The 17060-nt window shown below is 48.4% G+C and overlaps 1 protein-coding gene across 5 annotated transcripts in view; it reads right to left on the bottom strand.

The window, feature by feature from the left end:
• The window catches only part of SLMAP (sarcolemma associated protein), a 119152-nt gene that overhangs the window by 40596 nt on the left and 61496 nt on the right, over positions 1 to 17060 (bottom strand). For 3 of the 5 annotated variants that reach the window (XM_073644619.1, XM_073644620.1, XM_073644622.1), the window contains 2 exons: positions 3934 to 4102; positions 3798 to 3848 (listed from right to left, as the gene is read on the bottom strand). In XM_073644619.1, the coding sequence (XP_073500720.1) occupies positions 3798 to 3848; positions 3934 to 4102 (220 nt within the window). The remainder of the gene's footprint in view (positions 1 to 3797; positions 3849 to 3933; positions 4103 to 17060) is intronic. The other 2 variants (XM_073644621.1, XM_073644625.1) reach the window with 1 other exon arrangement.

Raw genomic sequence — 17060 nt, 5'->3', positions numbered from 1 at the left:
CATGCACATTAGTCACAGTGGTCAGACGCTGACCCTATCTTTTGTATTGCTCTTTTACCCAAATTCTACTACACCCTCCGTTACTCCCCCCTTGAGGTGCACACTGTGCACATCTACTGCCCCTCCAACTGGCTGCAATTTACCGCCTCAAAGGGGCAGCCACCACCTTTTTTGACCACTTCACCACCTGGCTACTTCATTACCTTTCCGCTGACATCCCAACTATCATCATGGGTGACTTCAACATCCCCATTGACACTTCCCACTCAGCAGTCTCTAAGCTTCTATCCCTCACTTCCTCCTTCGGCCTCGCTCAATGATCTTCAGCAGCCGCTCACAAAGATGGCCACTCACTGGACCTCATCTTCACCCGCCTTTGTTCCCTAACTTCTCTAACTCTCCTCTACCCCTGTCTGACCACAACCTACTCACATTCTCTTCCCTCTCCAGGTGCACAATCCCCACTCCACAAACTTGCACACACTCACAGAAATCTCAAACACCTTGATTTACACTCACTTTCCGAGACCCATCTCCCTCTCGCAGACATAGGTTCCTTACACAATGAAGATGCTGCTGCCGTTTTTTTATATAGCAGCACTACAGTTGCAGCTCTCAAATCGGTCGCCCCCCTTACACATACCTAAAGCTCGCACAGTCAGTCAACCCTGGCACACCAGCCTGACTACAGAACTGAAGTGGGCTTCCAGGGTTGTTGAGCGGAGATGGAAAAGATCCCAATGAGCACTTCATCACATTCAAACAGTCCTTCACCACTTTCAGGTCTACACTCACTGCAGCAAAACAAATTAACTTCTCATCTCCCATATCCTCCCTGTCTCCCAACCTTAAACAGCTATTCAATCAACACTTTCAATTCTCTCCCTCGTCCCCCAGCAACTCCTCCCTCTCCGCTCATCTCAGCTGAAGACTTTGCCTCATTCTTGAAGCAGAAGATCAATAACATCAGACAAAGCTTTGGACTACAGCAGTCATCGTAACTACCTCAGCCCTGCTCCTCCAAAACCAGCTTTTCAACCATTACAGAAGATCAACTTTCCTGTCTACTCTCAAAATCACATCTCACCACCTGTGCACTTGACCCGACCCAATCCCACCTCATCACAGTCTTCATCCTATCACTAACAACTGGTGCTTTCCCTCATGCTTCAAACAGGCCTCGATAGCACCCATCCTCAAAAAGCCCTCCCTTGACCCATCCTGTGTGTCTAGCTATTGCCCCATATCAATTCTCCCTCGTGCCTCAAAACTACTGGAATAACACATCAATCTTGAACTGTCCTCTGACCTCTCCCCAATGGCTGTCCACTCTCTCCCCAGTCCCAAAAGCTCGCTGCCCTCATCATCTCCCGCCTCGACTACTGCTACTGTAGCGCCCCAAGGGTTCGGTTGCTACAGGGGTATTGAACCTCAACCAGAGGTGTGATATTCCACTCCCAGGTAAGGATGGAGTGTGGACCAGGGCTCAGTTAGCTGCATACACACACACTCACCCTATTTCCGGGGGACAGCTCGACGGTGCTCCCATTTTATGCAGGCACAACTGACCATGTCCCTGGCTGGAGTGGGGAGGGGGGAAGAAAACCCAGTGGTGTAGGAGCAGAAGGGGACGGTTTCTGGAGCACAGGAAGGAGCTCATTGGGTGCAGGTCACCTGAGCTCAGACACAGAGAAACAGATAAAAGGTGGGAGCCATCTTAGGAGTTGAGTCAAGTCAGTCAGAGCAGGAGGGAGCGAGAGCTGACAGGGAGCCGAGGCTCAGCCTGAGCTCAGCTCCACGAGGCAGGCCTAGAGAGAAGGCCGGGGCCAGAGAGTAGAAGAGAAGGAGAAGGAAGGAAGGAGAAGAGACAGAGGAGTGGAAGGGCTCCAGAAACAAGAAGGCAGAAGGGACCCTAAGAAAGCAGAACGGACAGCAACTGTTGCAAACCCGCGTTATATTGGGTGAAGGGTCAGGCTGTGGAAGGGTACTGGATTCCCAAGTTGGTGGAGGTAAATCATCCCTCAGCCAAGAACCGGAGGTCGTGATCATTTATTGGTGCGACCCCCTGCCAAACCTGCTAGGAAGGCACCACATAGGATAGCGGGAAGTGAAGGCCAACGCTTACCCGACACGGTCCGCTGTAGCTGGACAGAAGTTTGGTCACTGGTGGGGCACGAGAGGCCAGAGAAAGGACAGAAGGGGGTCCTGTGCCATACTCCTGAATTGCCTGGGGGTTGACCGAGCCCCTCACCTGGTGGACGCAGCACGGCTTGGGCAGTCATTGTTGACAGAAGTGACTCGGATAACAACTGTGAGTAAAAGACCCTGGACTGCACCATTGGACTCTGTGTGATTTCTGCTGCGCCTGCACCATCACCCCCAGCATCCACCTACGCTGCCCTGAGGCTACACTCTTCCCATGGGGAGTTATCCTACCCCTGTGCTGCACACCAACACCAGCCTCAGCGGTCTGCCTCGCAGCGGCGGTTATCCCTGACCGCAATCCACGGGTGGCGTAGTCGGACATTTAAAGCACTGATTGATAGACTGCCACAATTTGGTCTGACCACCCTGAGCCACAGGATCGGGTTGCCACTACTACCCCCAGCATCGTACAGAAGCCCGGTTCCGGGTACCCCACGGCCCAGGGGGCGAGTCATTACCTCTTGCTCTGTGGCCTCCCTTCTAACACTCTCGCACCCCTGCAATCTATCCTAAACTCTGCTGCCCAACTAATCCACCTGTCCCCCAGCTATTCCCCGGCCTCTCCTCTCTGTCAATCCCTTCACTGGCTCCCCGTTGCCCAAAGACTCTAGTTCAAAATCCTAACCTTGACATACAGAGCCATCCACAACCTGTCTCCAGCATACATCTGTGACTTAGTCTCCCGGTACTTACCCACACACAAAAGCCAATCCTCACAAGATCTCCTTCTTTATTTCCCTCTTTTCTCCTCTTCCCACAATCGCATACAAGATTTCTCCCGTGCATCCCCCGTACTCTGGAACTCTCTACCTCAACACATCAGACTCTCGCCTACCGTGGAAACCTTCAAAATGAACCTGAAGTCCCACCTCTCCCGACAAGCCTACAGTAACCCTCGCTCCACCATACTGCTGCACGACCAGCTCTACCCTCACCTACTGTATCCTATTTCTCAACGATCCATTGTAGGACAGGGTCCGCTCTCCTCCTGTACCAGTCGGTGACTTGTATTGTTCATGATTATTGTACTTGATTATTATGTAAAGTGCCATGGAATAAATGGCGCTATAATAATAAATAACAACATTGAAGTGCCTAATGAGCATGTGCAAAGTTTATTATGCGATGTGGGAGAGCAGGAGGGGCTGTGAGATTACCTATTGTAATTGGTGGACCCAGCATTATCAGCTGTGCATAGAGGTGTTACAGATCATTGAAATCCTGCCTCTGATGATACTAAACCTGCTGAAAACACTTTCTCAAAAGGACAAAAAGCCACGGTGGACAGTGTGAAAATTGCAAGATTAAACAAAAACCCCAAAAAAATGTGGCAAAGAATTTGACATGAAATAAAGCCATTGCCACTGGTACATAGTCCTTTAAGGCCTCTTTTGGGTGGATAAAGTATGCCAGTGTTTCACAATCTGTATTTCGGATGGTTTACAGCCCTGGATGGCATTTAATCCATTTATCTAATCCAGTCAGAGGAGGGGGTGAAAACATCAATTTAAACAAATATTCAAACCCACCATCCAAGTGTACAAACTACTTAAAACAAAGCCCTCTCCTTAGTGGTCCTGTGAGACACTTACCGTGGGTGCTGTGCTCTTTAAGTGTTTTCTCCTGTAGATTCTCTAATCGTACTGCAAGCAGAATTCCAAAAATAAAAAAAAATGGCAAAGAAAAAAAAAAAGAAGAAAAAGCGAGAAGCGTAGAGGGAGGACTCACCTTGTAAGGCAGAGAGCCGCTCATTGGTGAAATCATTGTCTGCTTGCAAGGCCTCAATTTTCGCTTGTAATTCCTGTTCCTTCTCCTCCATCTCGTCAATCTTTTGCTGTAATTCTTTCTTCTCGGCTATGCCCTTCTGCTGGATTTCTTCTTGCCGACCTTCAGCTGCCTGTGGAGAGTAAATAAGGTCAACAACAACGGGTGGGATCAGTGGTGGTTGTGTGCCGGGAAACCTCTCGGAGCATGCGCGGATGTGTCCGTAGGGTACAAGAAACCTTGGAGCATGCGCCAATTTAAGCGTAAGCCCAGAGAACCCCCTAAGAGCATTCACAAATGTACCTGTAGGCCCAGAGAAACCTCTTGGAGCATGCGCGGATGTATCCATAGGCTTTGGGAAACCTTGAAGCATGGTCGGATGTATCCATAGGCTTTGGGAAACCTTGAAGCATGCGCAGATGTATCCATAGGCTTTGGGAAACCTTGGAGCATGCTCGGATGTATCCATAGGCTTTGGGAAACTTTGAAGCATGCTCGGATGTATCCATAGGCTTTGGGAAACTTTGAAGCATGCTCGGATGTATCCATAGGCTTTGGGAAACCTTGAAGCATGCTCGGATGTATCCATAGGCTTTGGGAAACTTTGAAGCATGCTCGGATGTATCCATAGGCTTTGGGAAACTTTGAAGCATGCTCGGATGTATCCATAGGCTTTGGGAAACTTTGAAGCATGCTCGGATGTATCCATAGGCTTTGGGAAACTTTGAAGCATGCACGGATGTATGTATAAGCCCAGAGAAACCTCTCAGAGCATGCACAGATGTATCCGTAGGCTCCTGGAAACCTTGAAGCATGCACGGATGTATCTGTAAGCCGCGGGAAACCTCCTTGTAGCATGCGCAAATCTAAGTGTAGGCCACGGGCAACCTTTCGGGGCATGCTCGAATGTAAGCATAGACGCTAGGAAACCTCTCAGAGCAAATATGCACAAATTTATACATAGGCCCCAAGAAACCAGGAATGTATCCTTGGATTTTGTTTTTTTATGACTGTATAGGAAACTGTAGTTTGCAGCATTTTCTTATATATTGGGGATAAAGTTTGCAAAAAGGGTTGTTTTTTTCTTCCAATGCCACTGTCTGTTTATAAAGTGGCATCTGCAGCCTTCTGCTGCAAGTAATACTGAAACAAATGAAAATTCAAAGAGCTTACTAAATTGCTAAAGGCATGAATACTAAAATAACAATGTGCATTTAGCATTAATGATGGAACATATTTTATAGTCGAAATCTGCAAAAATAGAAAAAAAAATATTCCTACTATTGTTTCATTTGCTTCAGCACTGGGGGCCGGAACAAAAACAGATACGTCAGTGACCATATATGTATGTTACAGCGGGTGAAATAAGCATTGATCATGTGACTCATTTTCTAAAGTAAATATATTACTAAAAGGTGATACTGACATGAAATTCTCACCAGATGTTGGTAACACAACCCATCCAATCCAACACAGGAAAAGAAGTCATACCATAAATGTCCATAATTTAAGTTATGTGTAATAATGAGAAATGACACAGGGAAAAAAGTATTACACACGATACTGAAAATATAATATTTTGTCCAAAAGCCTTTGTTGGTGATGTAGCTTCAAGACTGTATGGAGAAACTAGTCACAGGCATTGCTCAGGTGTGATTTGGGCTCATTCTTCCACACAAACACTGTTCACATCCTTGAAGGTCCCGTGGGCTCCTTCTACGAACTCTGAGCTTTAGTTCCTTCCATACTTTTTCTATTGTATTCAGGTCAGGTGATTGGCTCAGCCATTATAGCAGCTTTATTTTCTCTATCTCTGAAACTAATTGACAGCTTCCTTGGCTGTGTGTTTGGGATCATTGTCTTGCTGAAATTTCCACCCTCGTTACATCTTCATTATCCTGGTAGATAAAAGAATTTTATCAAGAATGCCTCGGTACATTTGTCCATTCATCCTTCCTTCAATTATATGAAGTTTGTCAGTGCCGTATGCTGAAAAACAGCCCCACACCATGATGTTCCCACCTCCAAACTTCTGTTGGTATGGTGTTTTTGAGGTGATATGCAGTGCCTTTTCGCCTCCAAATATGGTGTGTATTATGGCAACCAAACTGTTCAATTTTGATCTCATCTGACAAGTCTAGAGTCTCCCAGTATTTCACAGGCTTGTCTATATGTTGTTAAACAAACTTTAAAACTTGATCATGCTTTTTGTTTAGTAATGGAGTCTTGCGTGGTGAGCGTGTATACAGATCATGGAGGTTGAGTGCATGATTTATAGTTTTCTTGGAAACATTTGTTCCTGCTGATTACAGGTCTTTCTGTAGCTCTCCACAGGGGGTCCTTGGCTCTTGGACAACTCCTCTGATAATTCTTTTCACTCCTCTGTCTGACATCTTGCAGTGAGCACCTGGTCGGTTTATGCTGAAATGATGTTCTTTACACTTCCAGATTATGGCTGCAACAGTGCTCACTGGAAACTTCAGTAGTTTAGAAATTCTTCTATAACCAATGCCATCAGTATGTTTTGCAAAAATAACAGTTTTTAAGGTTGAAGGAAGACTATGTTAAAAACTAAGTCCATCTAGTTCAACCTATAGCCTAACATGTTGATCCAGAGGAAGGCAAAAAAACCCCATGTGGCAAACACTAAGCTCCACATTGGGGAAAAAAATTCCTTCCCGACTCCATACGACAATCAGACTAGTTCCCTGGATCAACGCCCTATCAAGGAATCTAGTATTTATAACCTGTAAGATTATACTTTTCAAAAAAGGCATCCAGGTCCTTCTTAAATTTTAACAGTGAATCACTCATTACAACATCATGCGGCAGAGCGTTCCATAGTCTCACCGCTCTTACAGTAAAGAATCCCCGTCTGTGATTATGATTAAACCTTCTTTCCTCCAGACGTAGAAGATGCCCCCTTGTCCCCGTCTCTGGCCTCAGAGTAAAAAGATCAGTAGAAAGGTCTTTGTACTGTCCCCTCATATACTTGTACATAGTAATAAGATCCCCCCTAAGCTTTCTTTTTTCCACAGTAAATAACCCCAAGTGTAATAACCTGTCTTGGTATTGCAGACCCCCCAGTCCTCTAATAACCTTGGTCGCTCTTCTCTGTACCCGCTCTAGTTCAGCTATGTCTTTCTTATACACCGGAGACCAGAACTGTACACAGTATTTTAAGTGTGGTCGCACTAATGACTTGTATAGAGGTAAAATTATGTTCTCCTCATGAGCATCTATGCCTCTTTTAATGCATCCCATTATTTTATTTGCCTTTGCAGCAGTTGCCTGACACTGGCCACTAAACGTGAGCTTGTCGTCCACCAATACACCCAGGTCTTTTTCAGTGACAGTTTTGCCCAGTGTTTTACAATTAAGCATATAATTATACATTTTATTTCCTCTGCCCAAGTGCATTACTTTACATTTATCCCCATTAAAGCTCATTTGCCATTTATCAGCCCAAGCTTCTAGTTTACATAGATCCTCCTGTAATATAAAATTGTCCTCCTCTGTATTGATTACCCTGCAGAGTTTAGTGTCATCTGCAAATATTGAAATATTACTCTGTATGCCCCCTACAAGGTCATTAATAAATATGTTAAAAAGAAGGGGGCCCAATACTGACCCCTGTAGTACCCCACTGTTAACTGAGACCCAGTCTGAGTGTTTTCCATTAATAACCACCCTTTTGTGTGGAACCGTATCAAAAGCTTTTGAAAAGTCCATATACACAACATCCACTGCATTTCCTTGGTCCAGTCCAGAACTTGCCTCCTCATAAAAACTGATCAGATTAGTCTGACAGGAACGGTCCCTCGTAAACCCATGTTGATATTGGGTCAAGATTCAAAAGGTCTTGAGACAGCCCACTGGTTTTACCCATTATGAGATGTTTTTTGTGTGGCACCTTGGTAATGAGACACCTTTTTATAAGCCATCAGTTGAACCAGCTGATATTATTTGTCACTAAGTAGCAGGATTTCTTTCTAATTACTGATAGATTTCAGCTGGTGTCAAGACTTTCCAAGGCTTTTTGCACCTCTTTTTCTTCATGTGTTAAATACTTTTTCCAGGTGTCATTTCTAATTACACATAACTTAATTTATGGACATCTATGGTTTGATTTCTTTGCCTCTGTGGATTGGATGGATTGTTACAGACACCTGGTGAGAATTTAATGTCAATAGCACTTTTAGAAATATACACTGCTCAAAAAAATAAAGGGAACACTCAAATAACACATCCTAGATCTGAATGAATGAAATATTCTCATTGAATACTTTGTTCTGTACAAAGTTGAATGTGCTGACAACAAAATCACACAAAAATCATCAATGGAAATCAAATTTATTAACCAATGGAGGCCTGGATTTGCAGTCACCCCCAAAATTAAAGTGGAAAAACACACTACAGGCTGATCCTACTTTGATGTAATGTCCTTAAAACAAGTCAAAATGAGGCTCAGTATTGTGTGTGGCCTCCATGTGCCTGTATGACCTCCCTACAACGCCTGGGCATGCTCCTGATGAGGCTCAGTATTGTGTGTGGCCTCCACGTGCCTGTATGACCTCCCTACAACGCCTGGGCATGCTACTGATGAGGTTGCGGATGGTCTCCTGTGGGATCTCCTCCCAGATCTGGACTAAAGCATCCGCCAACTCCTGGACAGTCTGTGGTGCAACGTGACGTTGGTGGATGGAGCGAGACATGATGTCCCAGATGTGCTCAATCGAATTCAGGTCTGGGGAACGGGCGGGCCAGTCCATAGCTTCAATGCCTTCATCTTGCAGGAACTGCTGACACACTCCAGCCACATGAGGTCTGGCATTGTCCTGCATTAGGAGGAACCCAGGGCCAACTGCACCAGCATATAGTCTCACAAGGGGTCTAAGAATCTCATCTCGGTACCTAATGGCAGTCAGGCTACCTCTGGCGAGCACATGGAGGGCTGTGCGGCCCTCCAAAGAAATGCCACCCCACACCATTACTGACCCACTGCCAAACCAGTCATGTTGAAGGATGTTGCAGGCAGCAGATCGCTCTCCACGGCGTCTCCAGACTCTGTCACATGTGCTCAGTGTGAACCTGCTTTCATCTGTGAAGAGCACAGGGCGCCAGTGGCGACTTTGCCAATCCTGGTGTTCTGTGGTAAATGCCAAGCGTCCTGTACGGTGTTGGGCTGTAAGCACAACCCCCATCTGTGGACGTCGGGCTCTCATACCACCCTCATGGAGTCGGTTTCTAACCGTTTGTGCAGACACATGCACATTTGTGGCCAGCTGGAGGTCATTTTGCAGGGCTCTGGCAGTGCTCCTCCTGTTTCTCTTTGCACAAAGGCGGAGGTAGCGGTCCTGCTGCTGGGTTGTTGCCCTCCTACGGCCCCCTCCACGTCTCCTGGTGTACTGGCCTGTCTCCTAGTAGCGCCTCCAGCTTCTGGACACTACGCTGACAGACACAGAAAACCTTCTTGCCACAGCTCGCATTGATGTGCCATCCTGGATGAGCTGCACTACCTGAGCAACTTCTGTGGGTTGTAGAGTCCATCTCATGCTACCACGAGTGTGAAAGCACAACCAACATTCAAAAGTGACCAAAACATCAGCCAGAAAGCATTGGTACTGAGACGTGGTCTGTGGTCCCCACCTGCACAACCACTCCTTTATTGAGGGTGTCTTGACAATTGCCAATAATTTCCATCTATTGTCTATTCCATTTGCACAACAGCATGTGAAAATGATTGTTAATCAGTGTTGCTTCCTAAGTGGACAGTTTGATTTCACAGAAGTTTGATTTACTTGGATTTATATTCTGTTGTTTAAGTGTTCCCTTTATTTGAGCAGTGTATTTACTTAGAAAATTGGTGACGTGTTTGATACATATTTCACCTGCTGTATATGGAATATTTAAATTGTAATATATCTATTATATTATAAATATTATATATCTGTCTATATATAGATAGAGATATATACACTGCTCGAAAAAATAAAGGGAGCACAAACAAAACACCACAATGTTAACTCCCAGTCAATCACACTTCTGTGAAAGACGGATTTTGGTAAGAACTTACCTGTAAAATCCTTTTCAGCGAAGGAAGGAAGGGAGACACAGATTCTCTACTTCGTGGGTAGGCGGAGCCCCATAGGATAGTCACCTCAGATTGGAAAATGACGACCGGCCCCTCCAGCTTAGGCTCCTCCTACTCCCATGTTCATCAGTCCGTACACAAGCTAAGGAAGAGCAGACCAACCAGCAGAACAACATATCCCCTTCTGAAATTTCAGAAATGAGAGAAAACAGGTTATGTAATAGAAACACACAGTCTTAGGCATACCCCATTGGACCTGACAACTGTGTAGAGCTGGCGAAACTGGAAGGAGAGCCGTAGAGCGCTAGACCCAGTCCAGAAGATCGACATCAGGAAGGAGACGCGCTGCATCTAGAAACACAACAACACACTTCTGCCCTGGGAGGGTGCTGTGTCTCCCTTCCTTCCTTCGCTGAAAAGGATTTTACAGGTAAGTTCTTACCAAAATCCGTCTTTCAGCAGCAGAAGGGAAGGAAGGGAGACACAGATTCTCTACTTCGTGGGACGCCCTAAAGCAGTACCTACTTAAGGGTGGGAAATAGAGGCAGAAGCTTCCATACCCCAAAACTTAGGCAAGAGCGCAAACCGCGCTAAATAATGGAAAACTAAATAAAGGGATAACTTAAATTACCGCCGCCTGCAGGACCCTGCGTCCCAGGGCCGCATCGGCTGAAGCACTTACGTCCACCTTATAAAACTTAGTAAAGGTGTGAACGGAGCGCCAGGTGGCCGCCCGGCAGAGCTGCGCTGCCGAGGCCCCCTGACGAAAAGTCCACGATGAGCCAATGGCTCTCGTGGAATGAGCTTTAACTTTAACCGGACAAGGCTCGCCCTGGAGCCGGTACGCTTCCAGGATAGCTGAACGGATCCACCGAGCTATCGTGTCTTTGGAAGCACGTTGACCACGCCGACGACCTGCCGGAATTACAAAAAGAGAGTCCGACTTCCGAAAACCTTGACTGACCGTAAGATAGAACTTCAATGCCCGCACTAAGTCCAACGAGTGCAAGGCCCGCTCCCTTGGATTCTTAGGTCCTGGACAAAGCGAAGGCAACACAATGTCCTGATTAATGTGGAATTGTGACACTACCTTAGGCAAAAAATCTTCACGAGTACGAAGCACCACGCGATCCGGAAAAAATTCCAGAAAAGGAGGTAAGCAAGAAAGTGCTGCCAATTCCGATACCCTTCTCAAAGAGGTGACTGCCACCAAGAAGGCCACCTTCCAAGAAAGTAGTAAAAGTTTAGCAGAATCCATAGGCTCAAAAGGCCTATGCTGAAGGGCTTCCAGGACTAGATTAAGCCACCATGGAGCCACAACTGCCCTCCGTGGCGGAAACTGACGTGCGACTCCGCGAAAAAAAGAACGAACATCCCTGCGAGAGGCAATAGCCTTCCTAAAAAGTGCGGAAAGAGCAGAAGCCTGTCCCCGCACCGTACTTACTGCCAAACCCCTGGCCAGACTAGATTGCAGAAAGGCCAAGAAGTTGGGGATGGAAAAAACCCTCGGGTTTCTTGAGGATCCAGAACACCATGAATAGAAAGACTCCCAAGTTCTGTGATAAATCCTGGACGTAGCTGGACTCCGGGCCGCCCGCAAGGTAGCAATGACCTCGGGCGAAAAACCGCGACGGGTCAAGATCTCGGTCTCAAGAGCCACGCCGTCAAACGAAGGGACCTCAGGTCCGGATGACGAATGGGCCCCTGAGTGAACAAGTCTGGGCGAAGGGGCAGCGGAAACGGAGGTGCCGCCTGAAGAGACACCAGCGTCTAATACCATGTCCTCCGCGGCTAGTCTGGTGCTATCAGAATTATTGATACCCCTTCGAGTTTGATCCGTCGGATCACCAGAGGCAGTAAGGATATCGGCGGAAACGCATAGATCAGCTTGAACTGACCCCACGGGGCCACTAAAGCATCCACCGCCACCGCCTCCGGGTCCCTGTACCTGGACATGAACGTCGGAACCCTGGCGTTCAGTCTGGATGCCATCAAGTCCACCTGAGGAGTCCCCCAACGGGAACACAGCAGAGAAAACACTTCTGGATGGAGACTCCATTCCCCAGGGTCCACTTGCTCGCGACTGAGGAAGTCCGCCGAGATATTCAACACCCCTGGAATGTGAATTGCAGAAATTGCTGGAACTTTGGACTCGGCCCAGACCAGGATCCGAGAGACCTCCGACATGAGACTGGAACTCCTCGTCCCGCCTTGGTGGTTGATGTACGCGACAGCCGTAGCGTTGTCCGACTGGATCCGGACTGGTAGACCGCTTAATAAGACCGTCCAATGTTGGAGGCAGAGAAATATTGCTCTCAACTCCAAAATGTTGATCGGGAGAGACGACTCCTTTGGCGACCAGACCCCCTGAATCCAGAGGTCGTTCCAAACTCCCCCCCAGCCTGTCCGGCTGGCATCGGTTGTCACCACCGACCATCTCGGGGGAAGGAAGGATTTCCCCACGGATAGAGTCTCCGGACGTAACCACCATCCAAGAGACTCTCGCACCCTGCGGGAGATAATGACCGAGCGATCCAGAGAAGTTAGCGATCGATCCCAATGGGTCAGAATAAGGTTTTGGAGATCCCGGGAATGAAATTGTGCAAACGGTACTGCTTCCATAGTTGCCACCATTTGACCCAGAAGGCGCATGCATTCCCGAAGGGACATTGACAGCGCCGACCTCATAGCCTGGACCAGAAGACGAAGGTTCGTCTGTTTGACAGGAGGCAGGGACACAACTGCCCGAACTGTATCGAACTGCATCCCCAGGAAAAGAATGGACTGTGCTGGCTCCAATGACGATTTCTTCCAATTGATCAGTCACCCGAAGTCCATCAGGTACTGAAGGGAGAGATCGCGAGCCGTTATTGCCTCCTCTGCTGTGGGTGACACTATGAACAGGTCGTCCAGGTAGGGGAGGATCGTAATCCCCTGTCTTCGAAGAAGCGCCATGAGAGGAGCCAGAATTTTTGTAAAAACCCTGGGAGCTGAGGCCAACCCGAAGGGTAGGGCCACAAACTGGTAATGGGCTTGACCTCTAGCGAAACGCAAGAAACGCTGGTGAGCCCTGCCGATAGGGATATGCAAATAGGCGTCGCGGATGTCTATCGACACCAAGAAATCGTACTGCGACAGGGTCGCTATCACCGATCGGAGAGACTCCATGCGGAACTTCCGTGTCTGGACGTAAATATTCAAATCCCTGAGATCCAGCACCGGACGAAACTTGTCCTCCTTTTTGGGGACCACAAAAAGGTTGGAATAAAAACTTTTTCCCTGGTCTTCCGGAGGAACCTGAACCACCACACCCTGCTGTAGGAGAGAGTCGACCTCCTGAAACAGTGCGGCAGCCAGTCTTGGCACGGACGGAATGCCCGTCAGACGAAACCTGTCTGGAGGTAGAGAATGAAACTCTATGAAATAGCCTGCCGACATAACCCGTGTCACCCAGGCATCTGCTATGTGGGATGCCCAGATCGACCCGAATTGTAGCAGACGACTTCCCACCCGAGAGCCCTCGGGGGGATCCCTGGCGTCAGTCAGCCTTAGCGGACTTTTTATCAACCTCCCGTCTGTCCTGACGGGACCGTTGCTTCCAGGGAGTACGAGATTTCTGGGCGGATCTGCCGGAGGATGAGGGACGACCCAATCTCCAAGAAGGCTGACTGAATCGTCCCCTGGCCCGAAAGGACCGAAGACCTCTGCCGGGCCCTGTCCTGCTGGCTGTGGATGCCACTGTCTTTTTCCCAGGCAGAGTAACATCCTTAGCTTTAGCTTTGACAATTAGTTCCGGAAGATCTGAACCAAAGAGCTGACCGCCCTTATATGCCAGACTAAGCAATCCCTGTTTAGATACCGCATCTCCGGTCCACTGTTTAAGCCACAGAGCTCTTCTAATCGTGACTGCCGAAGCCTGAGCCCTGGATAGAATTGAAGCAGTGTCCAGTACTGCATCTCTGCCATAACACATAGCTTCTTCCATTCGCTGAAAAAGCTTTTCCACTTCTGAACGCGAAGTCCCATCCTGCCACGCCGCTGATTCAACCACCGCAGAGAAGCCTCACCGGCCCACATGGCCCCCAAGGCCGCTTGGAAACCATGACCTGCGGCTTCATAGATGGATTTCGCCGCTGACTCCGATCTTCTGTCCAAAGGATCCTGAAGATTGGCTCTCCCTTTAACAGGAAGCAGGGAAGACTTGGTCAGCTGAGACAGAGATATATCCACCTCAGGAGAGGGAACCCAATTAATAACCATCTCCTTGGCACAGGGATATAGGGCATCAAAAAAACGCGTTCCTCGGAAGCGTTTATCCGGACACTGACGCTCCTTCTCCACCGCTTCGTTAAGTTCCTCATGCGCAGGTAATGTAGAACGAACACGGCGCGTCTTCTGATACAGACGGGCCGACCTAGACGGTCTTGTCGGCTCTTCAGACAGCTCTAATACTTCCCGCATGTCCTTAATAAGCCCATCTACACGACCTGAAAGAGAAACAGAGCGATCCTGTTGATCCTCCTCTTCGGACTCAGAAATTTCATCAACCGAATCTGTTGGTGAATCCGAAGCCTCTGATGCGCTCTGCGAGGGAGACAACGCCACCATAGTCTTGTGGCGCTTTTTACCTCGTGGCATTGGGTGTGATCTAGCTGACACCCACTGTCCCAGGAGACTAGAGAGACTATCAATGGAGCGAGTGAGCGCCTCCACTTTAACATCACTGAGCGTTGAACTTGATGTAGTAGAAGGCCTGAGTGTATCAGAGGCGTGCGACTGAACCTGAAACGGATTAGGAGACCGATCCGCACTCCCAGGCCCCTGATCCGACATGCCACCCACACCAGATGCCAGGATGTACAACAAGGATGGCAAAAAAAGTGTAAAAGCTGCACAGCCTGTTTTCAAAACTCACTCTTTTTTTTTTTTTTTTTTATATATATGCGTCAGGCTCTGAGGGGTTAAAGCTCACCCTTAGAAAAGAGCTACCCCAGAAAGCCGAGCAAAAATCAATAGGGGGAAACTCCCTTAAACACCATGTGTTTCCCCTAAAGTTCCACTTTTTCAGAAGGGGTTAACATCACAGCAACTATAATACTACGCTGCCAAAAAGGTCAGTGAAGTAAATAGCTTTAGGAGAGAAAGCGGCAGTGCTCACGAGGACTCCTAATAGGTAGCCGAAGTGACAGCACTGACAAAGAACCCCTGCCGGAGGCAGAGGGGGTACTGCGGCGACCGCTCCTCCTGAGTGTGTCGCTTCACTTTTTTTTTTTTTTTATATATGCGTCAGGCTCTGAAGGGTTAAAGCTCACCCTTAGAAAAGAGCTACCCCAGAAATGCCGAGCAAAAAATCAAAGGGAGAAATTCCCTTAAACACCATGTGTTTCCCCTAAAGCTCCACTTGTTCAGAAGGGGTTAACATCACAGCAACTATAATACTACGCTGCCTAAAAAGGTCAGTGGAGTAAATAGCTTTAGGAGGGAAAGCGGAAGTGCTCACGAGGACTCCTAATAGGTAGCCGAAGTGACAGCACTGACAACAAACCTCTGCCAGAGGCAGAGGGGACTCACCGGTACTGCGGCGACCGCTCCTCCTGAGTGTGTGGACGGACGGACGAGGAGCAGAGAGCAGGAGATGCCGCTGGACGCCGGAGGGAGAAGCAGGGACTGCCAGCACGTGCTCAACCAAGCACTTCCTGTCTAAGTAATGACGGCAGGAAGCCAGGAGGCGCTAAGCCACGCCCCCACTAGGCCACGCCCGCTAGGCCACGCCCCCCGCCAAAGCCCGCGCTTATTCAAAAAACGAGGGCAGAAAACTTCCTACCTCTATGAAGGCAGGAAGCAAGTCAATAAAAGCAAAGAAACGCACGCAAATACAGGGAGCTTCCTGCCTCAATGAAGGCAGGAAGCAAAAACGAAAAAGCATGCGCAAATAAAAAATAAAAATTACTGGCCTCCGTCTCTGCTCCCCAGTCAAGGCAGCGTCTGAAATAGACAAGAAACACACAGGCAGTACACTTGCCGTAGCCGTCAAAGATACTCTTTAGACCAAAGAGCACTTACACGGCTGAACGCCACAGGGATCCTCAGGGATGTGTGGCGCCATGGCCCTTTGCTCCCCCCTATGGCGGAGCACGCAGGGACCCTCTCAGATGTGTGGTGTGCGCCTCCGCCAGGGAGCGCCCTGTATCCCCCGGGGCCGGCAGGCATAAGTGGGAACCTCCTCAAGGGGTACACAGAGCTGCCAGGGGAGGGTCAGGGGTCTCAGCAGTGCAGAGACCCCTAGAGACCTCTAGACCACGGGGGGTCCAGGACTCGCTGGATATAAAATAACAAACTCTTCTGAGGAGCTGCCGAAGCAGCGACTATCCTCTGAGACCTCAGATAAAAAGACTGATGAACATGGGAGTAGGAGGAGCCTATATACTGGAGGGGCCGGTCGTCATTTTCCAATCTGAGGTGACTATCCTATGGGGCTCCGCCTACCCACGAAGTAGAGAATCTGTGTCTCCCTTCCTTCCCTTCTGCTGCTGAAATCATCCCGTCCAGTTATGATGCAACACTGATTCTGAATAAATTTCTCCAGCTGTTGTGCAAATGGAACAGACAACTGGTAGAAATGATTGGCAATTAGCAAGATACCCCCTATAAAGGAGTGGTTCTGCAGGTGGTGACCACAGACCATTTTTCTTGTTCTCATCCTTTTTGGCTGTTTTGGTTACTTTTGCATTTTGTCATTGCGCTCACCCCTAGAGGTACAATAGCATGAGGCGGTGGCTACAGTACAACCCACAGAAGTTGCTCAGGTAGTTCAGCTCATCCAGGATGGCACATCAATGTGAGCTGTGGCAAGAAGGGCAGCTGTGTCTGGCAGCACAGTGTCCAGAGCATGGAGCAGATACCAGGAGACAGGCCAGTACAACAGGAGACGTGGAGGGGGCCGTAGGAGGGCAAAAACCCAGCAGCAAGACTGCTACCCCATCCTGTCTGCAAGGAG

The sequence above is a fragment of the Phyllobates terribilis genome, unplaced genomic scaffold (genome assembly GCF_046119375.1).
Source record: "Phyllobates terribilis strain yellow unplaced genomic scaffold, ASM4611937v1 Scaffold_8__6_contigs__length_399053987, whole genome shotgun sequence".
Lineage (NCBI taxonomy): Eukaryota > Metazoa > Chordata > Amphibia > Anura > Dendrobatidae > Phyllobates > Phyllobates terribilis.
The sequence above is the reverse complement of the archived record's forward strand: the minus strand, read 5'-3'. Positions and strand labels throughout refer to the sequence as shown.